Source organism: Thermothielavioides terrestris, chromosome 6 (genome assembly GCF_000226115.1).
Source record: "Thermothielavioides terrestris NRRL 8126 chromosome 6, complete sequence".
NCBI classification, from domain to species: Eukaryota; Fungi; Ascomycota; class Sordariomycetes; order Sordariales; family Chaetomiaceae; genus Thermothielavioides; species Thermothielavioides terrestris.
Window position 1 is genome coordinate 1,729,801 of NC_016462.1, and position 26,752 is coordinate 1,756,552.

At 60.9% G+C, this 26,752-nt stretch overlaps 9 protein-coding genes across 9 annotated transcripts; 4 read left to right on the top strand and 5 right to left on the bottom strand.

Moving 5' to 3' along the window:
* Window positions 1-3: 3 nt before the first annotated feature.
* THITE_116745 (uncharacterized protein) lies at window positions 4-1,737 on the bottom strand (the record flags this gene model as incomplete). Its single annotated transcript, XM_003657742.1, has 2 exons — window positions 4-559; window positions 1,319-1,737. The coding sequence occupies 2 exons, from the start codon at window positions 1,735-1,737 to the stop codon at window positions 4-6; spliced, it is 975 nt and encodes a 324-aa protein (XP_003657790.1).
* A 784-nt stretch (window positions 1,738-2,521) lies between these two features.
* Window positions 2,522-3,032, top strand: THITE_2123826 (uncharacterized protein). Its single transcript, XM_003657743.1, has one exon. It carries the CDS (start codon window positions 2,751-2,753, stop codon window positions 3,003-3,005), a length of 255 nt encoding a protein of 84 aa, XP_003657791.1. The 5' UTR covers window positions 2,522-2,750; the 3' UTR covers window positions 3,006-3,032.
* A 1,618-nt stretch (window positions 3,033-4,650) lies between these two features.
* On the bottom strand, window positions 4,651-5,215 carry THITE_2123827 (uncharacterized protein). The gene has a single exon (XM_003657744.1). It carries the CDS (start codon window positions 4,906-4,908, stop codon window positions 4,726-4,728), a length of 183 nt encoding a protein of 60 aa, XP_003657792.1. The 5' UTR covers window positions 4,909-5,215; the 3' UTR covers window positions 4,651-4,725.
* Window positions 5,216-8,577, bottom strand: THITE_2123828 (uncharacterized protein). Its single transcript, XM_003657745.1, has 3 exons — window positions 7,984-8,577; window positions 5,727-7,907; window positions 5,216-5,524 (listed from the first exon to the last, which is right to left on the bottom strand). The coding sequence occupies exons 1-3, from the start codon at window positions 8,405-8,407 to the stop codon at window positions 5,376-5,378; spliced, it is 2,754 nt and encodes a 917-aa protein (XP_003657793.1). The 5' UTR covers window positions 8,408-8,577; the 3' UTR covers window positions 5,216-5,375.
* A 2,014-nt stretch (window positions 8,578-10,591) lies between these two features.
* THITE_2123831 (uncharacterized protein) lies at window positions 10,592-11,873 on the top strand. The gene has a single exon (XM_003657746.1). The coding sequence runs from the start codon at window positions 10,886-10,888 to the stop codon at window positions 11,720-11,722; it is 837 nt and encodes a 278-aa protein (XP_003657794.1). The 5' UTR covers window positions 10,592-10,885; the 3' UTR covers window positions 11,723-11,873.
* Window positions 11,874-16,023: 4,150 nt separating this feature from the next.
* Window positions 16,024-17,325, top strand: THITE_2123835 (uncharacterized protein). The gene is made up of 3 exons (XM_003657747.1): window positions 16,024-16,422; window positions 16,534-16,602; window positions 16,666-17,325. The coding sequence occupies exons 1-3, from the start codon at window positions 16,165-16,167 to the stop codon at window positions 17,152-17,154; spliced, it is 816 nt and encodes a 271-aa protein (XP_003657795.1). The 5' UTR covers window positions 16,024-16,164; the 3' UTR covers window positions 17,155-17,325.
* A 340-nt stretch (window positions 17,326-17,665) lies between these two features.
* Window positions 17,666-19,043, bottom strand: THITE_75460 (uncharacterized protein; the record flags this gene model as incomplete). Its single annotated transcript, XM_003657748.1, has 4 exons — window positions 18,538-19,043; window positions 18,203-18,441; window positions 18,050-18,133; window positions 17,666-17,962 (listed from the first exon to the last, which is right to left on the bottom strand). Exons 1-4 carry the CDS (start codon window positions 18,887-18,889, stop codon window positions 17,666-17,668), a joined length of 972 nt encoding a protein of 323 aa, XP_003657796.1. The 5' UTR covers window positions 18,890-19,043.
* Window positions 19,044-19,679: 636 nt separating this feature from the next.
* On the top strand, window positions 19,680-21,551 carry THITE_2123838 (uncharacterized protein). Its single transcript, XM_003657749.1, has 5 exons — window positions 19,680-19,937; window positions 20,092-20,215; window positions 20,270-20,317; window positions 20,409-20,636; window positions 20,698-21,551. Exons 1-5 carry the CDS (start codon window positions 19,927-19,929, stop codon window positions 20,896-20,898), a joined length of 612 nt encoding a protein of 203 aa, XP_003657797.1. The 5' UTR covers window positions 19,680-19,926; the 3' UTR covers window positions 20,899-21,551.
* A 758-nt stretch (window positions 21,552-22,309) lies between these two features.
* On the bottom strand, window positions 22,310-25,394 carry THITE_2148106 (uncharacterized protein; the record flags this gene model as incomplete). The annotated part of the gene is made up of 2 exons (XM_003657750.1): window positions 22,310-23,582; window positions 23,638-25,394. The coding sequence occupies 2 exons, from the start codon at window positions 25,392-25,394 to the stop codon at window positions 22,310-22,312; spliced, it is 3,030 nt and encodes a 1,009-aa protein (XP_003657798.1).
* Between the last annotated feature and the right edge of the window lie 1,358 nt (window positions 25,395-26,752).

Here is a 26,752-nt window from a genome sequence, read left to right on the forward strand (position 1 = left end):
AATTCATCCTCCTCCGCCCCGCTCATCCTCGTCCCGGGCACCAACAGCCCTCACCCCGCCCATCCAAACCTCAAACTCAACAGGCCCTGCCCTACTATCCACACCCACACCCACACCCTCTCCTTCACCGGCTCCCTCTCCGTGAGCGCAGTCCTCCGCCGTCCGATCCTCCTCCTCCTCCTCCGCCCTCGCCAAGCAGCCGACACCACTCGCCCGCGCATGCGCCGCAAACACAACCTTCATCCACCGCCGCCTTCTCAACCCCAACCCCGCCCCTGCCCCTGCCGCGGTCCTGAGCAGCGCGATGCGCACCGCAAGCTGTGTCGTCCACACCAGGCCGAGCGAGGGCGTCTTCAGCGCTGGTGGCACCCCGATGGAGTAGGAAGGGGACGAGGGAGAGAGGGAGGGGTCGTCGCCCCAGCCTGTGAACCAGCGTTGTTGGTGGTCGAGGAGGAGGGCTGGGTGGGAGGGGTGGGGGGCGGTCTGAGAGGGGTCGTCGTCTGGTGGGGGGACTAAAAGCGCTGGTGGTGGTGGTGGAGGAGGGTCTTCTTGTGGAGAACTGGGGGCGGGGAGGGAGGATGAGGGGAGTTGTTGTTGGGGACCCGGGTTCGTGAGGCGGCTGCGGGTGGCGAGCGGGGATTCTTGGGTTGCGCGCTGCGGCGGCAGTGGCGGGCGCAGATAGCGGTGGTGGTGGTGGTGGAGGGAGGAACTGGGGGTTCGGAGATTGGCGGTGGTCGTGGTGGTCGTGGCGTCGTTGCTGCTGAAGCGGTCGGCCACCTGGTTGGATACCACGACGGCCAGGTTGTGGCGCTGGGCGAGGCCGCGCAGGTGCATGCCCAGCTTGACGAGCTCGGCGGTGCGCGCGCCCATGTTGGAGCCGTGCTGGGCGGACCGCTCGAACTCGGCGCGGTAGTTGGCGGCCACCGAGTCGATGACCACCAGGCCGATGCCGCGGCGCTCGACCTCGACGGGCACCTGGAAGGTCAGGATGTGGTCCTGGCTCTCGAGGTCGGGCGTGGCGGTGCTGATGATGTTGTCGAGCGAGGGGCGCGCGGCGGCGGGCAGGCGCTGGAACAGCGGGTTGGCGGACAGCATCTGGGCGAGCCGGCGAGTGGAGAGCGGGGCCTCGGTGCTGATGTAGAGCGCCGGGCGGCCCAGGCCGTGCGGCGGCGGGAGCTGGACCGACAGCAGCAGCGTCAGGAGGAACTGGGTCTTGCCGGCGCCGGACTCGCCCGTGATCTCGGTCACATAGCCCGCGGGGATGCCGCCGCCCAGCGCGCGGTCGAGCTCGGGATCCAGGGTGCTGATGGTCTGCCACTGGGCGGCGAGAGAGGCGGCTGTGTTCTTCAAGGCGCTGGTGCTGCTTGTGCTGCTAGTGGAGCCGGCGCTGGCCGCCCCTGGTGCCTCCGCGTGCTCCGGAGCGGCCCGGTCGCCGTGGCCCGCCGGGTCATCCGACTCGGGACCCGCTTCGGACTCGGACGCGGACTTGGCCCGCTGCTGCTGGGAACGTGCGCCAGGAGCCGGGGTCGCGACCCCGAGGTCGGCATGGAGCGCATCGAGAACGGCGCCGCTCAGCCGCCTGACGTCGAGTAAGGGCAGGTGGGTGCGCTTCCCAATATCGGCTGCCTCAAGGGTCAAGAGGTCGCTGGTAGAGATCCCATGCTTCTCGAGCGCCGGGATCAGGCGCGCGAACTGCCCGACTGGAAAGTGCGGGAGCACGCTCAGGAGATCGGTCATCGGTCATGGGTCATGGGTTAGGGTCATGGGCATTGCCTGTCAACGGTGTTTTGTTTGTTTTTTGTTTGACTCTGCTCTTTTCGTTTCTTCTTCCTGCCCCGGTTGGTCTGTATTTCCTGATGCTGTGTTGGTGTTGACTCCGTCGGAGGCCTGCCGCGGATCACAGGCTGACCTCGCGTTTCCTTTTGGAGGTCCTCCGCAAACTGCACTGACTGCAGCCTGCAACCTCACTGAGATCGCTACGAATCGTCAACAGTCGTGTTCGCCGTCGGCTGCAAATCAGAGGGCGCCAATTTTAACCTCGTGGGGCCCGTCCCTTCACCTGTCAGTCAATTAAACTCGAGGATCGGAGCAGGGGTCCTAGTGCATCACCGGCCATCCAGGCACCAGGCTGCCGCTTTTGTGTTCCTTGGACGGGGATTTCCGCGGGACCCTGATCCGATCAGTTCAGAATTTCCCGCGCTCTCGGCGCATTGCAGGCACCCTCGGGTCAGCACCACCGCGAAACCCCGGTCTACCCCCCCCTGTTCATCTCCGCGCTTCTGGTCTGCACCCCTGAGGCTTCCTGCACGGCAGCTCGCGCCAGGCTCAAATAGGGCTACGCTGGCCTGCTAGAACTGCAGCCAATGTGTCAACCCCCGGTCCGCCCAGGGACCAGGCGATGTGGAATTGCACATGCAGGGCGGATTCAGCAAGTAAGCAAACGGGCGGATTGGCCGCGCTCTCCCGCGCGCTCTCCCGCGCCCGCCGAGGAACAATTTTATTATTAACGTTACCGGGAACCTGTCAACGGGGTTCGTGGTGGGGGAAAGATGTTTTCCTCCTTTCCTTTGCGGCTCTGTGATGTTAATGTAGTTAACGCTCGTTATGGAGGGGAGCATGCCGTGACACGACGTCCTTGATCCATTCACGCTCATTTTCACACTCACACTCATTCCTTTCGTTTTCGCAGTTCGATCTCCTCGGCAGGTCAGTGACCTTGCAGGCCCGCCCTGCCGAGCCTGAGCCATCTCATGGGCCTCCGCTTGCTCTCCGGCGCGGCCCTCTGTGCTGCCGTGTCCGTCCAGGTCCAGGCGCTGGCCTTCCAGGGCCCGCGGCCGACAGACGCCTTCAACGCCCTTCCGGAGAACGGGTGGTCCCCCAAGCCGACACCAGGGCCCGACCTCCACGCGCTGCTTCGACGCCAGAACGGCCTTGCGTCGACCTACCTCGTGGCCCCGGACAACACCTGCGGCTTTGTCAATGGCAACCCCAGTATGTGCCTCTGACGACCCTACTCCTTCATGTCTTGCTCGGCCTGCCACAACCGGACAGGTTGCTCACACTGCTGGTAGAATCCGCTGTAGCCTGTGCTGGCGATGGCGTGCAATGTGTCTTCATCCCGACCTCGGGCAAGGTCCCCGGCGCTGCCGGCTGCTGCAGCGCTGGCCAGTGCGACTTCCGCGTGTCCTGTGTCGACAGCAGCGAGATGGACGACTGTGACGACGCCTGCCAGGCCAACGACATGACGCTGAAGTGGTAAGTTCAGTCCGGCCGCGATCCTCGATGAAGCTGGCCGCTCGTCGCTGACCCGCGCAACGCAGCACCGGCGCGGCCAGGTACTGCACACTGTGTCATACCCTGGCGGAGTTCGCGACTACTTCTGCAGCTCTAAGAAGGCGCCTGTGTTGAAAGCACAGACGACCAACAGCGATGACAAATCGAGGCGCATGTCGACTGTCAAGGTCACCTCCACTTCCACGTCTACGACGAGCACTTCAAGCACGTCAAGCCATTCAAGCACGTCGAGCCATTCATCGTCCTCCACTTCGACCTCCAAGTCGTCATCGACTTCCAAGTCGACCTCCTCCGGCGGCCCGTCGTCCAGCTCTGACGCTCCCACCACCACCACTTCCTCGCCAACGGACACTGCTGCTGCCAGTGCAGCCACGGCTTCCACCAGCGCCGTGACTTCGCCCGCGCCAGCCGCGCGCACTGGCGCCATTGTCGGTGGCATCGTCGGCGGCGTTGCTCTCATCGCACTGATCGGCGTCAGCGCTTTCTGCCTCCGCCAGCGTAGGAAGATGAGCGAGGCGGCCTCAGGCCCGCCTCCCTCGTCCTTCATGACCGAGCCCGCCTTCCCACCCGCGGCCCAGGCCCCCTACGCGCAGCAATCCGCTGCCGCCCACGCCTCGGCATTCCCTCCCACCTCCGCCGCTGCGACCCCAGCCCAGATGTACGCCAACCCGACTGCAGCAACCGCAGCCGCGGCCGCGGCCGGCGCCGGTACCTTTTCCTCCTACAACAACGCCGCCTCCCTCCACGGCAGCACCGCCTACCCGGAACCAAGCCCGCTCACCACCCCGAGCGGCAGCCCCGCACCCCAATCCCAGCACCAACCACACCCCCCGCCGCCGCTGCCGATGCCCTCCTACTACAGCAGCGACAACCACTCCGCCCGCCAGTCCGTCGACTACCACGGCGACGAGACCTGGATGGGCGGCGGTCCAGGCGGCGCCGCGACCCCCGACGACCGCCGCTCCATCTCGACCCCCGTGTCCAGCTACAACGGGACAATACCCGTCACGCCGGCGTCCGCGCTCGGGCCCATGCCCGGCGAGCCGCAGCAGCCGCCGCCGCTACCGCTGCAGCCGCAGCATTCCGGTAGTGGTGGGGGAGCGATGGCCGGCGTGCCGCTCGTCCTGCAGCCGGCCAGGGGCTACAGGCCGTACCGGCCTGGGGTTGCGGCCGCGACTCCGGGGGTGGGCGGTGGCGGTGGAGGCGGGGTGAGGGCTGTTCCGGGGTCGCCTGCGCCGGAGGCTCAGGCTCAGGCTCAGGCGCAGGGGCAGGGGCAACCTGAGCAAGTGCAGATGCAGGAGCTGGAGTCGGGGTCGGCGGCGGGGGCGGGGGCGGGTTCGGCGGCGGCCGTGAATCAACATCCGCATCAACATTCTGGTGGCGATGATGGGAGGGCAGAGGCTGTTGAGTTGCCATGACGCATTCACTCACTCACCCGGCGGGTTTCTGCGTATGATTATACCCCCTTTCTTTCACCTCGGGCGTTTTCCGCTGTCCCTGGGGCCCGTTTTCCCGTCGTCTGTGATGGGGAAGGCACGGAGTTGTCGAGGTTGACTGCGGTCGAGTGGTCGAGGGTTGAGATGTCATGCTGGCCCCGAAACGTGGCGCCGACATGGGGATAATTATGTCCACCGAGCTACACATAGATTTCGGTAATTCTTTGTATATATGGAGTATGTGCCAAGTGCTGCGGCGCCGTACCAATATATCCGCTCTCGGGTATGTGTCTGAACTGCTGCTGGCATACCCATCCGTCCCCATTCCCAACGGGCGCGGGTGTGTATTTAGGTAGGTAGTAGATACCCTGTCAAGCACAATTCAACAGGCGCTAAACAACGACATCCTGCGAAAACACGGGGTTACATATATATATCCAACCAAACCCGCGATGCATGCTACCACCCGAACTCGTAGCGCAAGACACTCCCACCAACCTGCCTGATAGACATGCATCTAAAATCCACACAGCAGACCACCCAACAACAAGGTATCAGCCCGCCTCCCCTCCTCCCCGCTGGCCTCTCACTGATTTGTTGATGCGACTAGGAACCTAAGCACCACAAACGACCTACTTACGACCTCTAGTAGTCGATGAGCCGCAGCTTCTTGCCAACCTCCCGCCTGCGCGCCTGCACGGCCGCCCGCTCCGACGGCTTCGGCTCGCCGCTGTCGAGGCTCTCGCCGCGCGCCTTGAGCGCCTGCAGCAGCATGCCCGCGTCGAAGAAGCCGTCTGTCGCGCATCCCACGCACGTCAGTCAATCGATTCTCTCTCCGTCTCTCTCTCTCTCTATGACTCTGACAATTCAAATGAGGGTATGGCGCGGGAACAGAAGGGGAAGGGGGAAAGGGGGGGAAGGGTAGGGTATGGTATGATGGGTATGACAGAATTGGGGGGAAAGGAGGGGAGGAAAAACAAGTACGAAAGAACTTACACCCGCCCAACTCGTCATCCTCGCTCAGCAGCAGACTCTCCTCAGTCGGCGACGTACTCCCCGGCCCACCGCCAAAGCCCCTGTCCTTACGAGCCCCCTCGGAGCCAGTGATCAAACGGCCCCTCATCTTCCCTCTCGGCGCCGCGCCACCACCTCCTCCGCCCGCTCCGCCGCCGGCGCCAGCCCCACTCCCAACCCCAACGGCTCCCTTGCCAGACGCCCTGCCCACAAGCCCGTCAATCTCGCGGGCGCGGCTCTGGCGGCTGACGACGGCGCCGGCGCGGGCGGTGATGCGCAGGATGCGGCGGATCTCGAGCAGGTAGCTGTCGAGGGTGTCGACGAAGCGGCGGGTCTGGCGGTGGCGCGAGGACACGCAGATGGAGATGCCCTCGTCCTTGATGATGTAGCCGATGCCGAAGCCGTCGCCGGAGACGGGGCCGAAGCCGAACTGGCGCAGCGACGGGTTGCCGCAGTTGGACGTCGACAGGATCGTCGTGTTGAGCTTGTCCCAGCCCGGGTCCGCGAAGATGGACGGGAGCGGCGGCTGCGCGTGGTGGTGGTTTTGGTTTTCACGGCTGGCGCGTGAGTTGAGGCTGTCGCCGCGGCTGCGGGTCGGGGATGCCGCGGTAGAGGAAATGGCTGTGGCCGTGGCCGTGGCGGTGGTGGTGGTGGTGGTGTTGCTGCCGTCGAGGAGGTAGGCTGGTTCGCGGGGTGGGCTGCCGACGGGGGAAGGGCTGCGGTCTGAGAGGTTGTCGACGGGGCTGGAGTAGCCGTTGCTGCTGCGGCTGTCGCTGCCGATGTGGCTGCTCGCGTCCTCATCGACGATGCGCTGCCAGAGGCAGAAGAGCGCGTACAGGTGGCGGTCGCACCCCTCGGCCCTGGCGCAGTCCTTGGTGGTGGCGACGTGGCGCTCGCAGGCCTTGCGGAGGGCTTCGACCTTCTGCTCGGCCGGGTTGTCGGCCCAGAAAGTCTGGACGAAGTTCACCGACTCCTCCGAGACGGTGCGGATGGCCTCGGTGCGGCCGTGCAGGTACATCTTGGTCATGGCCGGCTCGTAGGTGCACTCGACGCGGCCGTATAGGCCGTAGTATGCCGCCTGAAACGCCATCTGCATGAAAGCGTCTGGCGAGAAGCCCATCGAGGTGATAAAGTTCTTGCCGTAGGCGTTAAAGTCGAGGCACTCGAACTCGTTCTGCTCGATCAGGTCGGCCAGGCGCGTCTCGGCAAAGCGCACGGCGATCCTCAGCTCGGGGGTCATGTCCCACTCCAGCTTGTGCGGCGTGGTGTTGACGTCGCCGAAGCTCTCCGGGTCGCGCTTGGACGGATCCGGGCTGGTGGACGCCCACAGCGTCGGGGCCTTGCCGTTGATGGTCCTCGCGAAGCGCAGGATGGTGTCGGTGTAGACGTCGCTGGCGAAGCGCAGCACCGTGTGGCCGTCCACGCCGGTGTGCTCGAAGTTGATGCCGGCACTGCCGTTCTTGCAGACGATGATCTGCAGTTTGTCGTACCACCGGTTCGTGCAGGTGCCGATCTGGACGCCCTTCTCGATCTCGCTGGTGCCGCACAGCATGTTCTGGCAGAGTGCCGCCGCGGTCGCAGGCTCGGTGTAGTCCAGGCAGACGACGAAAAGGGCCGTGTCGACGATGCTCAAGCAGTCGGCGTTGTTGGAGCCGGGTTCCCTCGTCAGGACGTCTCTCAGTCCGGACCAGACCTTCCTGTTCTCGGTGCTCAGCACGCCGAGAGCGCCCTTGGCGGCCTCCTGGATCGGAGTCTGGGCGGCATCGTCGATGATGGTCTGCAGGTTGACGGCGATGTCCCTCTCGGTCATGATCAGGTCCGAGTTGTCGTCCAGGACGTCGAACCAGTAGAACTGACCGTGGCACATGACGATGATGTGCTTGGACTCGGGGTCTTGCTCGATCTGGCATCCGGCGTGGGTCGGCACCCGGGCGGTGCCAAAGAGGCGCGAGTACTGGTACATGCACAGCGGCGTGCCCTTGACCGTGTCTGGCGGCAGCTCCTCCTTGCGGACGGCGCGCACAAACTCGAGTGCCGACACCACCAGCGACGCGGCGCGCGTCACCTGGTTGTTTCGGGCAGGCGTGGGATCATCCTCGAGCAAGAAGAAGGGGTTCAAGTTGAGGACGACGGGGTTGTCGAAGTTCAGGTACGAATCGTACCCTTAAAGTACATGAAGGTCGTGCGTGTCAGCCACAGCAACAGAGTCTGGGGGGTCAGATGGTTCGGGAGGACGTACAGAACTGCTCGATATAGCTCGTTCGTGCCTCGGCGTACTTCTTCAGCTTCTCGTTCAGCTCGGGCCCCTCGTTCCTCAGGAACTCGCGCACGGCACGGGTCGTCTCCGCGTGTTCCCTGGGCGACTGGAGCGGCTTGAGGGCTTTCAGATACCTCTGGCATGTGAGCTCGAGATCTGGGATGGGCAGCTTCGGCAGCTTGTCCTGGTGGGCGTATGTGACGCCCCCCTTGGGCTGGTCGTCCTGGTCGGCAGGGCCGGACATGGCGGCGTGCTGGCGTGCCCTGAACGCCAGGTCAACCGTAGACTTGGGGATCTCGGGGACTTCAGGCACCGAGCGCGGGACGGCCGGGGACAGCTGGATCGGGATGGCGAGGGTCTCGCCAAGAGACCTCGGCGAGGTGAAGATGCGGACTTGGGTAGGCATTTCTGGTCAGCCGGCTCGAGCGGTATCAAGCGTACAGAGGCGAGACGCGGGTGCTGATGTTCAGGCCGCGCAGGGCAGTGCGGTAGAAGTAGTGACAGTCCTGGAGACAGTAGGATGGCATTCCCCTTGAAGTGCTATGACACATACATGCAGAGAGAAGAGAAGGGAGGGGCGGGGGGCTCTTGAGTCGAGGAGACGGAGAGTCCTGCCGGTCCTCGGCCGGGGCAGACTCGGGGATATAAAGCGGGCCGGGAGGGGCAGATTCGGGGATGCGGAAGAGACGGGAGGCAGCAGAAGACGGAAGCAGCAACAGACGGCAGCAACGAGGCCAGGTGGGACCCTCATTCAGGGGCCATGTACACTAGCAGCTCTCTCTGTTGCTGTGTGCATGTGCATGTGGGTGCGCGCGCGCGTGTGCGTGTGGGACTGAGCGACTTCGCAACCCAGGCCATGCACCCGCGGCGGACAGGGGGAAGCGGAAGGCAGACGGGGATGGGAACGGGGATGGGAACGGGGACGAGGACGGGAACAGAGGACGGGATTGGACGTTGGGACATGCCGCGGTGGATTGTCTGATGGTTCCTCCGCAAGCCCGAGGGCTCAATCTGGATGGACCCGTTTGGCAATCTGCCGGGCTAGGTAAAAGGGAGAGCAGAAATGCAACGTACTGCGTGCGTGTACTTACCTCCTGGCCTCCACTACTGAGTGCGAGTCGATGGCGAACAACTGCTATGAGCGGCAGGCCGTCCGGACCAAGGAAACCAGGGGCAACTAGCAGCAGCACGTACGTAGTCCTGGGTACTGTGCAGGGGGTTGCGTCAATATAAATGTAGAAGGATGCGAGGCTGAAGAACGTCGGAAGAGCCTGTCGCGGACTGGCCCGTGTCGTTTGCCGTTCCCGTGGCCGAGACTTAATCCGCTCGAGAGGGTCTTGCTAGGTTGTCAGCAGCCGTGTGTTCTCGTGGGTCGTGTCCCGGGCGTCACGAACGAGACAACAGGTCATCTGCCGGTTTGGGACGGCTGAGAGTGAGCTCTCGCCCAGGAACAAGCCTCAATAGCTCAAACAAGAAGACCAACTCTCGTCCCAGTCCAAAACTGACCTCCCTTTGGCAAGAGGTATGTAACTAACCTACCACCACGGCACCAGCGTTGATGGCCAAGGACGCCTCGCTGCCCCGTCTGCGTCTCACGGGCGGACTACAATGACGTTTTCGACGCTGCCCAGTCAAGTGGACGTCACTGCGTACCGTGTAACGTTAAGTTAGGTGAAAGGCTGCCCAAAAAAGGCGTGCTTGCACCAGCCTGGGTTGGCTTTCGGACAAGAGGATGTGCTGTGGTTGGGTGGCCACAGCGGGCTGTTTCCCCGCTGGCGCCGACTCCCTGTTTCGGTAAGCGGGGTCGTTGGAACCAGGATGATGTTGGTCTGTGGATCTACGGATGTACGGATATGGTCCGTGCAGCGGGCCTATTTCCACTCACTATTCTGTAACTGATGTGTACAGTACCTATTCTGTATTTCTAAGAGTTGGGTGCCTCATCGTCAAGCTTCGAATCGGAGCAGTTCACAGTAGCAGCTGCCAAGTAGCCTCCAAAAAGGTGATGCATACCATGGAAATGGAAAGACATTGGGCAAGCCGCTGGAAATGGACGAGTACGGATAACACTGATTATGTCCACAATCTGAGGTCAGGGGCAGGGCCCGTCTTGCACAGCAGACAAGAGATGGGCCCGGAACCCGCAGGGCAGTAGGACATCGATTGCTACCTAGACATTTGACATTTCCTTCCGGCTTCTCGATGAACTGGAGATGAACTGGAGTTGGTCGCGAAGTGCGCCTCCGAAGTTATGCCATTACGCGACCAACAAGGTGCTGCGGCGGTTAAATGGATAGGTACGTTACGGTAAGGTTCACATGCGCGTCTCCCATTCGCGACGTTGGCACTGATCAGCACACGCCGCAGAGGCATTCTTATCATGGCAGAGAACATGTCAGTTGGCCAAACCGTTTTCTGGGATTTTCTGACCTACCTGGCATTCTGCTGCCTAGGGTTGCTCACAGGATGGAAGTTCAGGTCCGACCCAAACGGGCAATTCAGCCTCGTGTAACTCCGGTGCAAGATAAGGGCGGGGCCGATCCCGAGCTTTCCCGATCTGGCCGGCTCGCTGCCCGTCTGCAGAGTTCGGCTTATCAGGTCCCATCGGATCTGTTAGGCAAAGAGCAGGCGGCATCAATGAACATCAAACTTCCAGATGGTTTGGGAGCTGTCTATGCAGGGAGGTGCTACCCCAGCTTTGTTAAGGGCAGCAGGGACCCATGGCCATAGTTAATCGAGAAGCTCTGTGCCGACTCCCATGGTATCCCGACGGGCTTGGTTCATTCCTTCAACAACATCTGGGCGGTGAACGAACCAGGCCCCTCCAAGCCTCAACCTTTCCCTCAAATACGCGCAGAATACGCTGTTTCCGGCCCAAACAAACATGTTCAAATCATGGTACGACCGACACGAAGAGAAGATTGAGTTCTGGCTCGAGTTCCAGGTTGTCCACGACGGCCTGGACGTCGACGACGGGGCCAACCCCGGCCCCGGCCCCGGCGCCACATTCACCTGCTTCTCCGCCCTCCCCACCGAGCTCCGGCTCAAGGTCTGGGAATGCCTCATCCAGCCGCGCGTCGTCGTGGCCGCCTGCTTCGACTCGCGCTCCCAGGACGAGAAGCGCGCGCAGCTGGCGCGGCGGGCCCGGAAGCGCGCCGCGCCCGTGCTGCTGCACGTGAACCGCGAGTCGCGCGCCGTCGCGCTGCGGCACTACGAGCCGGCCTTCGGCTGGAAGGTGCCGCGCCGGCTGGCGGGCCCCGGGCCCGGGCCCGGAACCGAGAGGCGCGCGGCGGCGCCGCGCGTGTGGTTCAACTTCGGCCTCGACGCGCTGCTGCTGCTGGGCGAGCTGGAGCCCTACGACCAGTGGGGGTTCAACTCGCCCATGGTGTACTTCCTCCGGCGGGAGGACACGCGGCGGGTGCGCCACGTCGCCTGCGCCTTCGAGGAGCTGCGCATGAGCCTGTACGAGGCCGACGTCGTCTTCGGCTCGCTGTTCCACATCATCGACATGTTCCCCGCCGCCCGCCGGCTCCTAATCACCAGCACGCCCCAGGACGCCGAGGTGCGTCACCTGGCCCTGCCCACCGCCGACAACGTCGTCCAGAAGCTGTGGTCCGCCTTCATGAACGGGACCACCTGCGTCACGTCGTCGCTGGTCAACAGGCAGATCCTCATGATCCGGGAAGCGGACTTGGCCACTTTTATCACCGAACACGAATAAGCGGAATACCGTTGAGGCAGGCGGGAGGCCGCTGGTCCGAGCCACCCGCTGCACCAGACCCGGAACGAGAGTCGCTTTGGACGGATCTCTTCATCTGCAACCTGGTGGTCTCTTTGAGGTATCCTACATAACCGACAACCACCCGTGCCCACTTCCCGTTGCTGCGCGAAGGGGGGGAGGCGGGTGGTGAGAGAATAAGCGCTCTGAAACAGGTTCAAATGAACAAGCCGTCCCGTCGACCCATCACCCCGACCCATCGGCCCGACCCCTCTCGACAAACATGACAAAGGAACGATACGGTCATGTACTCGTACATTACCCCTGCGGCCCGACGCCCGTACGACCTCGAACTCCCTGGCGCACAGTCTTCCTTCCCGCCTACCGTCGCATCAACACCACTAACCGCTCCTCCACCCTGCCCCAAGGTCCCGAGCCGCCCTTGTCCAGACCGACCGATATCCGCCTCCTCCGTCCCCTCTCCCCTCGTACGATGGTCATCTGCCGAAATATGGCTGGGCATTAAGTTAATCTCCCCCCGGTTACTTTTACGGCCGTCGCGGGAGGGGCCGCCCCGTCGTCAATGCCGGGATGGCGTCACTAGGGTGGTATTGTCGGGCCATCCTCAGTTATGCCATGTCGATGCTGCCGTTCTGCGAACATTGATGTCGGCGGCGTCAAGTGGTGTTGTCGTTTCCGTTACCGCCTTCCGTCCGTGCGATTTCGGAGTCCACGAGACCTCCCGTCTCTGTTCGAGCGATTTAGAACGGGGGCTCGGGAGGGTTGGGTGTCGGCGGGCTGGGCTCTGGCTTGGGATTTGGTTTTGCCCAGCTCACAGGCTGGCGGGATGTCGGAAGGTGCGCCATGTCTCGTGAGCAGAGAGCTAGCTAGGGGCAATCGGTATTAGCCAGGCATCCCGCAGAGACAAAGAGGTATTATGTGTTGTACCTTGTGTTGGGACAGCTGCTGTGTGGGCGGCCTCCAGGAGAGGCTGAGCGTATTGCGGCGGGGCTTTGCGATGGTTGCTCTGAGTGCTACAAGGTCTGGCAGAAGCTGAGGATATGCAGAGCTGACAAACTGATGTTCAACGGCCGGCACAGGTTTGAGAAGTTGGAAGACAGATGGGACTGATCTGAGCCTCGAGGGCGGACTGGCCTTCGTCACCTCTTTAAACAAACGGCCGACGGACCCGCACTCGCCCCTCCTCACCCCCACTGTCAAAGTGTCTTATCTGGGGAGACGCTTGAGCAAACGCTTGTTTGCCATCTTCCCCGAAGCGACCACGGATGTCAGCGAACCTATTCTATTCTTGATTACCATGTTCTCGATGCCCAGTCGAGACAAGACGGTGGACCTATGAGAGAGGTTGCCACAGGTGGGGGTGGACGTGTGTGCTTGCAACACGGCGCAGTGGAGGGTTACCCTCTCGGCATGGTTGTGCAGAGTTCCTTCGAGCGCACGGGTAAACCCATAACGTGGTGATTCCGGAGCCACGGCGTCCTTGGACGGGACTGGTTGTCCAACTTGTCTTGCCCGCTAGACAAGGATTGCGAACCATGTCTCGCTGCTCAGGTGACAACCCCGGGCAGGCGTGGGCACTGGGACTTAGAGCTCCCAGATATTAAGGGAGCGACTTAAGACCGAGCTTTTAAGCCTCAGTGGGCCACTGCGGGAGCGTTCCTGTATGTCATCAGGATGCATGGCGCTGCAACCGCGCACGGCTGCACAGCACGCCGAGCCTTCCCGATCATATACCCGGGGCTGTGCCCGAGCATGGCAGGCAGGCACCGCGGCCGCTGGCGATAGTGGGTTGTAACCATCCGTGGAGGCCATTTGCAACGGGCCTGGCGTCGTGTTGCGAAACAGCCCGGGCAACCATGGCCGTCTGAACGGTCCACTTCGGCCTCGCGGTCCGGGCTGTCCATCCCGTGGAGGATCTGAGGATGATGATCCTTCCATGGCAGACTTTGGCACCATCGCAGATCGGCCAGAGAGCACGGGGAGGGACGCGCAACCGATGATCGGTGATCCAGCACGACCAGCTCTCTTAGCTGGGGGCATGCAGCCCTCCCGACGGCGACCTTGCATTGCATGGGAAGTCCGTCTTTGCGTCTGCTCCTTGGCCCGGCTATCGGGTGGGTCGCAGCTCGAGATCGGAACATGCTTCGAGCTGCAGAGAACTTTCTCCGGCGCAGCCGCCAAAAAGAGGAAACGGAGGGCACGAACCTGCTCTAAGTCCAGTTTGCGCACGAGCTGTCACACGCTTGCGAGCCCTTCGGTACCATTGGGAAATGGAGGTCGTCTCCTGACCCCCACATGCTTCGTAACCTGCGAGTGTTTCAAGGTTCGTCTGTGGGGAGCCACGTGCGCCCATCCTAATAAATGAGAGAGAGAAGAGGAGCCAGCCGGCAGTAAGGACCGTAACCGTAAGGTGAGTCAGAACCGGCTCGCTGCTCGCTCTTGCCTCGTGCGCTCGGCCGGCTGACCCCCATCTTGCTTATCAGCCCACTTCCGCCGATATGCGTCCTTGGTTCAGCATCTATACTTCTGGCTGCCATGTCTTCCGTAGTGCCTCAGATATGACGCCCGAGGTCTGGTGTGCGGTTTTGGACGCGCTTCAGTCGCTCTGCTTGTCACCTCCCTGTAGGCTCGTTGTCCGTCCCATCTGAAGGAGGACGGTGGCATCTCATCCTCCTTGGTTCCTCCGCAATATGTCAACCCCACCCCAGCCATCAGGCGAAACGATGAACCGAACTTACACTTGTGCCCCGCAGATGCACCCCTGTCACAGCATCCGAGCGCTGTTTCTAGAAGGAATCCCCGGGCAGCACAGTGTTCATCGTCACTGCACTTCTGTGTACAACGAGTGCATCCGAAGTTCCTCGGGATACCGGTATCCAGTCGTAGCATTGGGGTCTTTATTCCGTCCACTGACTCCCAGTGACACACCGAACCGGGATCGACGATTGACGGCGGCAGGACCTCGAGTACGCCAAATCCTATGATACCTACCTGACCTACGCGATACTACCACAGTACCTACTGCGGATCCATACTGCGACCGATGACGTCGAAGCTAACCAGATTGCTCTTGACAGGACTGTACATACTGTGGTACGGAAGTACACGAGAGCCCTTCAAACTCCCCTTGTTTTCGGCTAGTCAGAGGCGACATTGGTCCGCAGTCACCACCAGCAGTGAATTGACAGACGTGGCGCGAATAAAGCTCCCTAATCAGTCAAGAGTTCCTCGAAGGCTCAGGAACTTCGAACTTCCTTCTTACACAGCTCACTCGCACCGCACCAACGCCATAAGGCTGAAGCGTGGCGTTTACACCGCCAGGAACAAGCATAATCTCAGCCGGGCCAAGCGCCAGTACTTGATTCACACCCTGCCCGCGGCCGCATTCCTAGTAGGCTTCATCTTCGGCGGCTTTCCGCACCTCGTAGCCAGCGATCGTAGGAGCGACAAGAAGCAAAGCGAGGACTGGACAAGGGAAGGGATGTGGTCCATCGAGATAAAACATCTCCGAAGCGAAGAGATAGTTCGAACGCCGAATAGATCGATCAGTTCATTGAAGACATCGGGATTTGACTCAAGTGGAAGGAAATGATCTCTGTGAAAGTTTATTGTAGCTGCTGGCCTTGCAATGAGATCGGGGCACAACCATTCATGGCAGGCAATTTGGATCTCGTGGCAACCGCAACACAGGAGTCGAAGTACCTTATGTAAGGTACAGTACATGAGATACTGCCAAGCCGTTTGACCCTGCGGCTTCGGTGCGGAATACAGAATACAGGAAATGTAACGTTAGTGATGACGTGCCGGAAGGCGCCCTCGGCGCTTGCTGCCGGTCTGCCGATCCCACGTCCCGGACGTTCGGAGCCCCGCCAACTTCATTAAGTGAGCACAACCCCACCATCCCTCTAATCCATGGCAAGCAGTTCACATGCCGACCTGACCGAGCACAGCAACCCCATCAGCAGTGGAGCTTTGGCCGCGGGGTCTCAACGGATGAGGAGCGTTCTCGGTAAACACTCGAGCTCAGTCAAGTGATGATGAGGCGGTATTGGAAGCTGGACAACTGAAAAACCCTTCATCCGCGGCGCTGCTTTGGCGCGCTTGGTGGTTATGAAATCCCGCACTGTCATATGCCAATGCATCCCGCCCAGGTTCCTCCTAGCCGAGCGAGGCCGAACAAAGCGACAGGCAACGGTGTCGCAACGCAGCGACAGCCCCCATAACAAGCGGAGTAGAGCGTGGATACCCTCGGCCGGGTGAGCCTTCCCTCGGTTGCTACAACATTCGCAGCGGTCAGCTCGAAACTCACAACAAACCAATCTACACTACATCCGTCCTGCATCAATTGAAGCGAAGCCGACGCCGTCGCCACAAGAATTGCCTTCGATAGTTGTTCTTTGAGACACAAGAAACACACCGTCAGAATGGCCCCCATCAAGCCGCACTGGTCGCAGCCGTCGCACCCCGACATCCAAGACGTCATCGTCAACGATGCCGAGTTCACCACCAAGAGCGTCTCCAAGATTGCTCTCCCTCCGTTTGGCCTGTTCGCCAAGCTGGAGTTCCCGCCCTGCACCGTGGCCGCCGAGCCCACGTATGCAACCGTCCAGATTGGCCGTGACAAGCACCTGGACCTGAACAGCGACCTGCTGTACATCAACCACTCTTGCGAGCCGTCTCTTGTCAGTACTTGCGGGGAGGGGGAGAGAAAGCCTGCCTGATCGAACAACCAGGGCGGCGCCGGTGCTGGAAAACCAACAGTTATTGACACTGGGACTCTCCTGCCGCTCCAGATCTTTGACACGGCCAACATGGTCATCATCGCCGGCCCGAAAGGGCTGCAGCCCGGCGACGAGCTGACGGTAGGTATCTCGCGGGTAACACCGTCGAAACAGAGCAGCCAGCCAACTGACCCCCGTACGCAGTTCTTCTACCCCTCGACCGAGTGGGACATGGCGCAGCCCTTCGACTGCTTCTGCGGCGCGCCCACCTGCCGCGGCCGCATCGCCGGCGCCCGCGACATGACGCGCGCGCAGCTCGATGGCATGTGGCTGAACGGGCACATCCGGGAGCTGCTCGAGGAGCGCGAACAGGCGGCAGCTGCGGCGGCGGCGTCACCTGCGGAGACGACCCCAGCCAAGCAGAACGGCGGCACAACAGCGGCCGCAACCCTCACCAACGGCGCCGGCTCCCCGCACACCACCAAAACCGCCGCCGCCGCTCCGGCCGACGACCAGACGGCGCGCGCCCTGCGCGAGGCGCTGTCGCACGCCGAGAAGGCGGTCGAGGCCGCGCGGCTCGCGCTGGCGTCGTACGTCGCGGCGGTCAAGCCGGCCACGGTCGCCGGGGCGCAGCGGCGAGGCCCGACGTCACGCGAGCTGAGCGGCGAGATGGGCGGGGATACGTCAGTGTAGGTCTAAGTCGTGCGGCGCTGGACACCCCTCCAAACATATATCTCGCCCTGGATACCTGTTGAGGCGGGGCAAAGGGGGGGAAAGAGGCTGCGATGTTTCAACAACTCGCCAGCTGGTCTAGCGTACGCACGCAGAGAGAGGACCTTCGTTTGTTTGCCTGCTTTCTCTCTCCAAAAAATCCTGTCTTTGTTTGTTGCCTTGTTGACTCGATGCTATTACACAATCTGAGAAATGAAGTATGAGTAGTAGTTATGAAGGAGGAGGGTTGTCGTTACCTATGCTTTCGTAAAAGTCAAACGCTGTCCTGCCCAGATGTGAACTTCCCATCAAACTCCTGAAACATGATCCTGAGCCTGATCTTCTCATGGTGTAGTGATGCTTGCCACGAAACGCCGTTTGCCCTACTCCAGCGCCGTGTCGTTCTGCCAGCGCGCCTCCCACGCCGTCGAGAAAAGCAAACGCGGATGTTTTGTTCTTGTTGTTATACACGAGTGGGCGTCCCCTCTCGAAATCATGACCTCCCCTTGCGGAAGCGAGCCCTCGCAAACGCAGGACAGGGGGCATCGCCGCCCTTGATGCCGCCCAACAACCAGTCCGTCAGACCGACCACCTTGGCGCCGACGCCCTTCTCCCACTGGCCGCCCTCCTGCACATTCTCGATCGTGTGGCTCAGGATGCGCCCCTCGCTGTCAAAATCGAAGATAAACAGCCCCGTGAACTCCTTGTCGCTCGCCCCCACGGGCTGTGCCATGCCAACTGGCGCCTTCACCTCGGTTTCGGCGCTATCCCCATCACCGGCCCCCGCTCCCTCCTTCCGCTTCCCAGCCTCCGCTTCCCCCTTTCCACCTCCGGAGCCGACCGCTGCGTCACCGCCGCCCTGCTTCTGACTAGTCACAAACCCCAACAGGCCCTTCTTCCCGATGCGCCCGCCGCCGCCAACCGTGCGCCACCGCACGACCAGCTGCTCGCCGCAGGCGCCCTCGGGCCGGCGCCAGCCGCCGGCGCCGTCGCCGTCGTCGTGCCGGAGGCGGTGGTACGGCATGACGACGGGGTGGTCGACCATGCGGGCCGACAGGATCTCGAGGCGGACGTTGCCGACCAGCGGCACGCGGTTCCACGCGATCGGGCTCGACCACAGCGCGGCGATGTAGGCCACGCGGCCGGTCACGGTCGGCAGGTGCGGGTGCGTCGACGGGAACAGGTGCAGCGTGATGTGCGGCGAGAGCACCTCCTGCGGGAGCGGCGTCTGGAGGAGCGTGGGCAGGCGCTCTTGTAGGATGCGCAGGGCTGGCGGGAGGTAAAATTAAGAGAGGTTGGTTAGTGAACCGGCAAGAGAGAGAGAGGGGAGGAGGAGGGGGGAAGGGCAGGGAGGGAGCCGCTTACTCTTCCCGAGCTTGACTTTTCTGGGGTCGGGCGGCTTGTCAGTCGGGTCGTGGGATAATAGCGGGCGGTGCGCGGTGAACCAGACCGCGGGGAGCGGTTCTTGTCGAATGTTGGAGTCATGGAGAGTCGGTACGGCTTTCCTGCACGGGGATGGTCGGGGAAGAGCCCGTGAGGCGGTCGTCGAGAGATGCAGTGCCAGTAACGGTGAAGGTGGATATGCGCATGGTTGCCGCTGCTGGCTGATTGCTGCTGCTGCGTGTCGCCATGGTTTCGACGCCGTTCGCACCGTGTGGCCGTGCAAGGGACAGCGACAGCGACAGCGACAGCGCGGTATCCTCGTGGGTGCGGACATTTGGTCGTTGGGCGTGGTGAGGTGCCCTCCCGCTTTTAAGCTTTAGCGGGCAGTCGACTGCCCGACGCTCAATGCGATCAATCCCACTCAGATGTGGGTTTATTCGATGTGAGTAGTGTTTGATCGCTCTCGCCTGCGGCCAGGATGATGTCAGTGATTGGGGGATTGGGTTTCTTCAGGTCAGTATCTACATGACGCATAACTCGTGTACTGCGGTGTTAAATAAAGTACTACCGCCCCGCTAAGCTTATATATACCGTTAGTTGACAATTCCAATTCTTGATAAGGTACTGCCATAACTCCTCCGTACTGTGCACGCACTGCTGTGAAAATAAATCCTCGTTATTCCGTGGTTATCTTATACAGAACTATGTTTATCTAGGCCTTCCTTTCCAACAACGATAACTAACATGATGTGAGGCTGTGTCTCGCTTGGTGAACAGGCCTCTGGACACCTGCCCGAGCCGGCTGACTGTGGCCAGCTGGCAGCCAGTCTGCGAGGAACCACGCTGCAATGTCACGAGTTCGATAATCTTCGAGTCACTTGCCCCTGGAAACGCAGGAAGCATCCTTGATGGGACTCGAAAAGAAGCGTGTTCTCCATGTCAGTCTTGGGATTTTCTACACGATAAGGTACTCCGTCCAGAGTATTTCATATTCCGTACTCCGTGGATCCTCTGGCTTCCACCTGCTTCCCCTTTTCCAGAAGCATGTGTCAGAAAGGTGAAAACGGACCCCACTGGGTGCTGGAGGCGGCTGGATAAGGGTCACGTGAGCTGAGCCCCTGTCCCTGCGCTGCCACCCCGGCCAAGCTGGGTTTCCGCGAACCAACCAATTGTTCTGGCGCCCTGACAGCAGCCTTCCCACTTCCAAGCGTTCAGAGCACCGACCAACCGAGCGACCTGCTGCCTTCCACATCATCAACCTCCCGACGTCCCTTCAACAATCCGCCTGTTCTCCACCTTTCATCAACCACGCCCGCTCCTCCTTGGACTGGTTCCATCTTTGACGCTTGTCGCATCTAACCTTCAAGCACCATGAATCCCGAGTAGTACGTCGGCTTGCACGGATGCCCTCCGCCTTTGTTTGCTGCTGACGCCGTTGCTTCTCTTCAGGGTCTCCTCCCCCGACTGCCCGCCAGCCCTTGCGATGCCCACCGACTTGGCATAGTCTCGGCGTCCCTGTCGCTGACAACTTGCCAGATACGACTACCTCTTCAAGCTGCTGCTCATCGGAGACTCCGGTGTCGGCAAGTCTTGCCTGCTCCTGCGGTTCGCGGACGACACCTACACCGAGTCCTACATCTCGACCATCGGTGTTGACTTCGTATGTGGCTCTCCGGTAAACGACTCCATGTCGCCAGCGACTGACCCTCGGCAGAAAATCCGGACGATCGAGCTCGATGGCAAGACGGTGAAGCTACAAATTGTGCGTTCGTCCCAGTAACCCCGGCCGCGGCTGATCACGATGGCCAGGCGCAGAGGCGGGGAGGCAGAGTTCTCGGCTGACTGGAGTACAGTGGGACACTGCCGGCCAAGAACGGTTCCGGACCATCACGTCGTCCTACTACCGGGGTGCCCACGGCATCTGCGTCGTCTACGATGTCACCGATATGGACAGCTTCAACAACGTCAAGCAGTGGCTGCAGGAAATTGACAGGTATGCCACTGAAGGCGTCAACAAGCTGCTTGTAGGAAACAAGAGCGATATGGCCGACAAGAAGGTGGTCGAGTACACCGTGGCCAAGGTATGTCCCACTCCTTCCAGAGCGTCAGCCTAGGCAGCAGCGCTAACTATGACTTGTTCAGGAATTCGCCGACAGCCTCGGCATCCCATTCCTCGAGACGTCGGCCAAGAACGCCAGCAACGTCGAGCAGGCCTTCCTGACCATGGCCCGCCAAATCAAGGAGCGCATGGGCAGCAGCATCGCCACCAACAACACGAAAGCCAACGTCAACGTCTCGCCCGGCCACGGTGTCTCCAACAGCCAGTCCGGCGGTTGCTGCTAAGCGGCCTGTCACCCACCTAGTTCGCCATTTGATGTTGCTGTTGCTCTCGGGTGTTAAAGGGTTTTTTGCATCGGATGGTTTTTCCTTTCCCGGACACTTCGGAGGGCGTGGTTAGATCTGCGGAGAGTACATCTGCCTTTTGGGGGAAAGAAGCTGGTTCTGTCTTGGACTTTGCTGCGCAGTCGGAGCCCCCAAACCCCTGGGGATTTTCTTCGGCTCCTGCGTAATCTGCCCTAAGGAGGAATCAGCTTTCCAAAGCTCAGGGCCGAGGTTGCCTCTCAAGGGACAGGAGAAGCTGGATGGAAGGCAACAGGCGCTACTGGGGACGGAACAGGGCCGACTGGGTCTGAACAGGAGTTGCCCCTTTTCCTTACCGCTAGTACTATCGCCCGCTGCCTTGCCTATTGCGACTTACAGCTCGTGTCTGTGTATTTTCCCATTTGGTCATAACTGGGCTTGTTTTGCTTATTGATTACACCGCGGTTTCCTTGAACGTTTTGTTCATGTGGTTCTTCATAATATACACGAGATCCTGGTCTTTTGCTGGTGGTCTTTGAGTACCCCGTTGTTTGGGGGATGGCTGTTCAGTGCAGCTCAAATGAACCGAGGGGTTACCTCACTCCGTTCCTCATGCAACGCAAGATCGTCGTCATCTTTAGGTTCATCTTGTGCTACAGGCGGCGGCGGGCTTTCGCTACCCGACTTCAGGTGAGTAGATGCCCCTACATTGGGCCCTGTTCGCCGGTGACCTCATCAGGGATGTGTACCTACTTAAACAAAGGCGAGGGACGATGAGGCGCTGAGTGGCGTCGATTCGCTTTCTGGAACTAGTCGATTCCAGTTGTCTATTGACTCAAACACACTGCCACTCTCCGCCTAGGTACTCGCGCTCTCTCCGAGACTTCACTGGCAACGCCTCGGTATGTACGCGATCGCCACCTCTGGCTGGTGGCTAGCTGGTTCTGATTCGGTATGTATGGTATCATAACAACACAAACACAGAGAAAAAGAAAAAGAAAAAAAAGAAGAAAAAAAAAAGAAGAAAAAAAAAGAAAAAAAGAAGGAATGCAACACGCTGCTGCTTGGATATCTTAGAGACCCTCACGAACCAGTTAACTTACCCGTCCCAGTAAACCCCAAACGACCAGTCCATCAAAGAAGCAGGTGAATCGCAAAGCCCTCCTCCCGGCAGCCTACCAGAGCTGAACCAGGCCCAACCCAACAACCCAAACAAGCCCAGTGCACACTGTAGAAACTCCCGAGTTAAAAACATCGATGATCAAGAACACCAGCCCACCCACAACGAACACACTGACCGAGGCAGAATAAACAAAAACGACCAAGGAACGAGACGGAAAAGCAGAGGACAAAAGAAAGCAGTAATAAAAAAGAACGTGTTTTTTCCCATCCATTACGCCAGACCCAACCATCGAAAAGCCTTGCTACTCCGCCCCCTATCAATCTCGTTCCGCCGCCGCAGGAACAGCGGCATCAGCCGGCGCTCCTCCTCGTCGGGGACGTCGTCCTCGTCATCATCCTCAACGCGACCGCCACCGTCGTCGTAGTTGTAGCCGTCCTGCATCGCCGCCGCCGCCTCCCTGTGATGATACCGCTGCTGCTGGTGGTGATAATGACGATGATGAGTTCTCTTCATGATTTGATGATGATCGCTCGCCTCCTCGTCAGCGATGAGCCTGGTGCCGTCGCCGTCGGCGCCGCCGCCGCGGCGGCCGGGTGAGAGCGGAGCGGAGTCTTGCTTGAGATGGCGGGTTCCCCCGCTCGCAGGGGTGTTGTTGGTGTTGTTGGGGGCGGTGACGATGGTGGGGGCGGCAGCAGTGGAAGGCGAATGGGGCGGCGGCGCGTAGTTGACCTCGCCCCAGCGGATCGTGGTGCCGGCGGCACCAGCCGGGGGCGAGGGTCTGCGGGCGGCGAGCCGGTGCTCGCTGCTGTAGCTGCCTTTGTTGGGGCTGGTGAGGCTGGATACTGAGGAGGGCGCGATGCTGGGTGGGTGCTGGGGCGGAGCGGCTTGGTCGGTGGGCGACGACGGCGGTGTGATAACCAGGGTTGAGACCGACACGCGGGACGGTTCCTTTTGGCTGGGCCGAGGTGACTTGGGGCCGGCCGTGGGGAGAGAGATGCTGAGGTTTGAATGAGCCTTCCGTGGAGGCGGCGGGGCGGGGGGCTTGTAGAGCGGGCGGTCGGGGATGTAGAAGTCCGAGATGGAGATCAGGCTCTCACGGATGGCAGCAATAAAGGCGGCTGTTTCGAAGCCGGTGGCGGAGGAGGCGAGAAGGAAGTTCGCCTTGGAGAAGGAGCAGGGGCCGACGAAGGCGCCGGACAGGCGTGAGCCCCGGCGGGTGAGGGAACGGAAGCCCTCGCTGGGACGGCGAGACGCGGCCGGGTCTGAAGGTGACTGCGAAGTGGATGAGACATCGCTATTGATGATGCCCACCACCTTCATCATCTCGGTGCCGATGAGGGCTTGCAGAGCGAGGATGGTCGGGAGATGCTCCGCTGGGTACTCGATGAGCAGGAAGCGGACGTCCGGATGGGTGGCCAGGTAGGTTTCGAGATGGGGTATAATCAACGCGGCTAGCAGAGTGCGGTCCGCAAAGGGGTTGCTCTGGGTCTGCTTTGTCAATGGCTGAGCAGTAAACGCCTGCATAGCGTTGGCGATAAGATACCTAGTCTCTGTTAGTTGTCACCGTTCCTCTTCCAGCCTCGATCCAGACGACGTACCGTACATCCAACCGCCCGCTGCGCGAGAGACCGTTGGTTTTGAACCCCAGTTTCTCCAGCTGGCCGACGATCTCTGACAGCCGGTCTTTCTTGACGCCCGTCTCGGCGCCGACAGCCAGCATCAAGTCCAGCCTGCTCTCGCCGGCAGGGGACAAGACCTGCCCGTCGCACTCCAGATGCTTCCATAAACCACCATCTGCAGGGAACTCGGCAGTCTCGGAGAAGCGGCGATCCTGGAGGGGAAAGCGAGAACCGAGGAAGGACCGCAGGAAGTTCTGGATGGAAACGGCAGTCTCGTGGCCGACGCTGATGCTGTAGAGCCTCGTAGCCGGCGGAGGGATGGCTATGGAGTTTGTCTCCAGCAGCGTCGGGGAGTTATTCGGCGTGGGCAGGCCGTGAACCAGGTCGTTTCGCACCCAGGGCATAACTGTGCCGCTGGCGTTCGCCTTCCTGGACGGAATGTCGTCGGCTTCCTGTTCCTCTTCCATTTCCAAGTGACTCGTCTCTGCAGCCCGCGAACTGCATTGATCAGGCACGCTGGGCCCCGATAGCGAATGTCGCGTAGTCCTACAGGCGTTGCTGAGGCGCCTGAAGACGAACTCGCTGAGTTCGTCCGGCGTCTCGGCAGTGAAGTGAAACACCAGGTCCTCAAGGAGCGGCAGGGCTCCATTGCGCAGCCGCTCCTCGGTCTCCTCACCTGGAGCGTTAAACGGCACTGTGCCATCTGGGCCCTCATTCTGTGGCGCATTTGGTGCATGTTCGGGTGCTGCCTCGCCGGGCATCTCGGCTAAGTCGTCCGGCTCGCTGCCATCGCGATCTGGTTTCTGCCTGGGTGACAAGTTCGACTCCGCTGTCTGCGACCTCCTGTGACGGGGACCGAAGAGTGACTGGTCCTGCGGCCAGGATATGCAGGCCGAGGCTTGTGGTGGCGGCGGGATGCGGATTCTCAACGGCGGCCTACGCGGAGTGACCACAACGGATTTTGCCGTGGTATCTGAGTCGGGAAAAAGTGCCGCACTCTGAGGCTGAATGCCGTGCGGCGACGGCGGTTTGGATCGCCGTGAGCTCTTCCCCCCCGACCGCGACGGGATGTCAACCAGCTTGACGGTGAAGGCCATGTCCGGAGCAGGCGGCTGGAGAAACTCGGTCTCTTTGTCGAGTGCATCGGCGGCCCTCATGGCGCGGATGATGGGGTCCTCGATGGCCTCGTCTTCGGCGTCCAGGTATCGTGCCCACACATCCGGGTGCTGGCATGGCTCCTCGCCACATGCTCCCCCGTCTGGGTCCTCGAATCCCGCGCTGCTCTCAATTGGTGTCGTGCTAGTCTGGAGGCATGAGGACCTCGCCGATGACAGCCTAGCGGCATCGTTGCTCGCCAGGCGGATGAAAGTGGCATATGCCTCCTCGATGTCCCCGTTCGTCTCGTGCTCCATTATGGAGGATAGACAGGCGGCTCGCGCCGATATTGTTCCTCCGTGCAGGAAGACAAGCCGGTTGCCGTCTCCTACTGTGCGATGTCGCAGGAACTCCTGTGCCTCGGCATGCCGTGCCTGGGCAGCTGTGTGGTACCGACGGATGAGCTCCCGCGTGTCGAAGGGTGCCTCCGGGTCGGTGGCCTTCAAGTAATGTTGGAGACTGGGGAGGATGAGAACCTGGCGGGAGGTCGGGAGAAGACGCAATTGGGTCGACACGAGCTCCGAGGGGCCCTCCAGGGCAACAATATGCCCACGCCGCCCCGGGGCGATCGGCAGGGCCATGCTTGGGAGCTGACGATTCGGACTCGTCTGGCGATTGCTCCAGGAGCAGGGGAGGCCTCGAGATCGTCGCAGCCACCCTTGATATTGCACTAGAGGTCGGTCGATGCAAACAGAGCTGGGCGGGGAGTTCTAGAATACAAGAAAAAGAAAGAAATAATATCAGAGCGACTGCGGATTCCCGGTGAAGTCCGTTGGAGTTGCTCTCCCAGATCGAGCCAACGGCATTGCAATGCTCAAGCGAGTGGCTTCAAAAAAGAAAAAGCATGATCGCCCAAACATGCAGGGACCGGGACCCAGTTGGAAATCTCGAGGACGGAGAACTTGAGGGGGTGGCTTGCAGGGCGGCCATGGAGATGAGAACCCGGAAAGTGACAAGTGACGAGACAGCGGACCTTTCTGGGACCTTTCGGATGGTGTCGGTGGGCTGCAGCCAGCCCGACTGCATAACTATCCTGCGGCTTTGGGCTGTGTGTGAGCCTGAATCTTGGCCCAACTTCTCAGTCATCACGCAGGCGCCGCCAAGTTGCACACATGCATGCATGGAGTGTGCATAGCTAGGTACCTTCAGACGTGGAAAGTTGACACCGAAGGCGGTTAGTTCGCGGTAAGCAAACAAAACGCCTCAAGCCTGTGGTTGGAGCTGGGAACGAGATGAAAGCTGGAAGGGGGGCTTGGCATGTGCGTGGGGGGGAATGCCCATCATGGCTTTTGGATGGCCCATTTGCTGTCCCCAGAAACCCTCCCAGGTCGGTGCATTCCCACAGACATTGGTTCGAACCAGAGATCGTCGACTGCAGACGGGGATGCTTGGTGGTCTGCGCGACTTTCCTTCGTTTCTTCCGTCCGGTCCCACGCGGTATGTTGTCTGGGCGAACATGCAGCAGTTAATGTAGAAGCCGCACTCTCCCGGATACTTAGCATCAGGCTAAGACCACAGCAGGCACATGATTGGCCATCTAAATCTTGAAACAATGCTGTGTGATGTGAGATGGTCAAACCTGGGGACATCGCGGAGGTGGACGGAAAAAACGAATCCATACGAAGTTCTTGTAAGCGCTGGTGTGTACGGAATACACCACCCATCGCGAGACCCGGTGCCATGCCACCAACGGAAACTAGCACAGCGCGCTTTTTGGGCTACGAACGTTGCCAGATGCGGCAAGACGGAGCAAGGCTATGCTTTCAGCTCTGCACGCGAGTTGCCGTAGACGTTATCAGCCCCCAAAGACGAGAGTGCTCGCATTGGGAGGCGAGAAGCGAGCAGCGAGAAGCGGGAGCAGTCACCGTCGCCAAATGATCGCCTGTTCCGTGATGGAAACGTGCAAAAGTGTGAGCATACAAGGCAACGGCTGGAAGTT

Excerpts from the sequence above, each read along its gene's own strand:
- THITE_2123838 (XM_003657749.1), top strand. Across the intron at positions 20,216-20,269 it reads CGACCATCGGTGTTGACTTC|AAAATCCGGACGATCGAGCT; the intron begins GTATGTGGCTCT and ends GACCCTCGGCAG. Across the intron at positions 20,637-20,697 it reads TCGAGTACACCGTGGCCAAG|GAATTCGCCGACAGCCTCGG; the intron begins GTATGTCCCACT and ends TGACTTGTTCAG.
- THITE_2123835 (XM_003657747.1), top strand. The coding sequence starts at position 16,165 with ATGGCCCCCATCAAGCCGCACTGGTCGCAGCCGTCGCACCCCGACATC. Across the intron at positions 16,423-16,533 it reads ACTCTTGCGAGCCGTCTCTT|ATCTTTGACACGGCCAACAT; the intron begins GTCAGTACTTGC and ends CTGCCGCTCCAG. Across the intron at positions 16,603-16,665 it reads AGCCCGGCGACGAGCTGACG|TTCTTCTACCCCTCGACCGA; the intron begins GTAGGTATCTCG and ends CCCCGTACGCAG.
- THITE_2123827 (XM_003657744.1), bottom strand. The coding sequence starts at position 4,908 with ATGTCGGCGCCACGTTTCGGGGCCAGCATGACATCTCAACCCTCGACC.
- THITE_2123828 (XM_003657745.1), bottom strand. The coding sequence starts at position 8,407 with ATGCCTACCCAAGTCCGCATCTTCACCTCGCCGAGGTCTCTTGGCGAG. Across the intron at positions 7,908-7,983 it reads GAGCTATATCGAGCAGTTCT|GGTACGATTCGTACCTGAAC; the intron begins GTACGTCCTCCC and ends ATGTACTTTAAG. Across the intron at positions 5,525-5,726 it reads GGATGACGAGTTGGGCGGGT|ACGGCTTCTTCGACGCGGGC; the intron begins GTAAGTTCTTTC and ends GATGCGCGACAG.
- THITE_2123826 (XM_003657743.1), top strand. The coding sequence starts at position 2,751 with ATGGGCCTCCGCTTGCTCTCCGGCGCGGCCCTCTGTGCTGCCGTGTCC.
- THITE_2123831 (XM_003657746.1), top strand. The coding sequence starts at position 10,886 with ATGTTCAAATCATGGTACGACCGACACGAAGAGAAGATTGAGTTCTGG.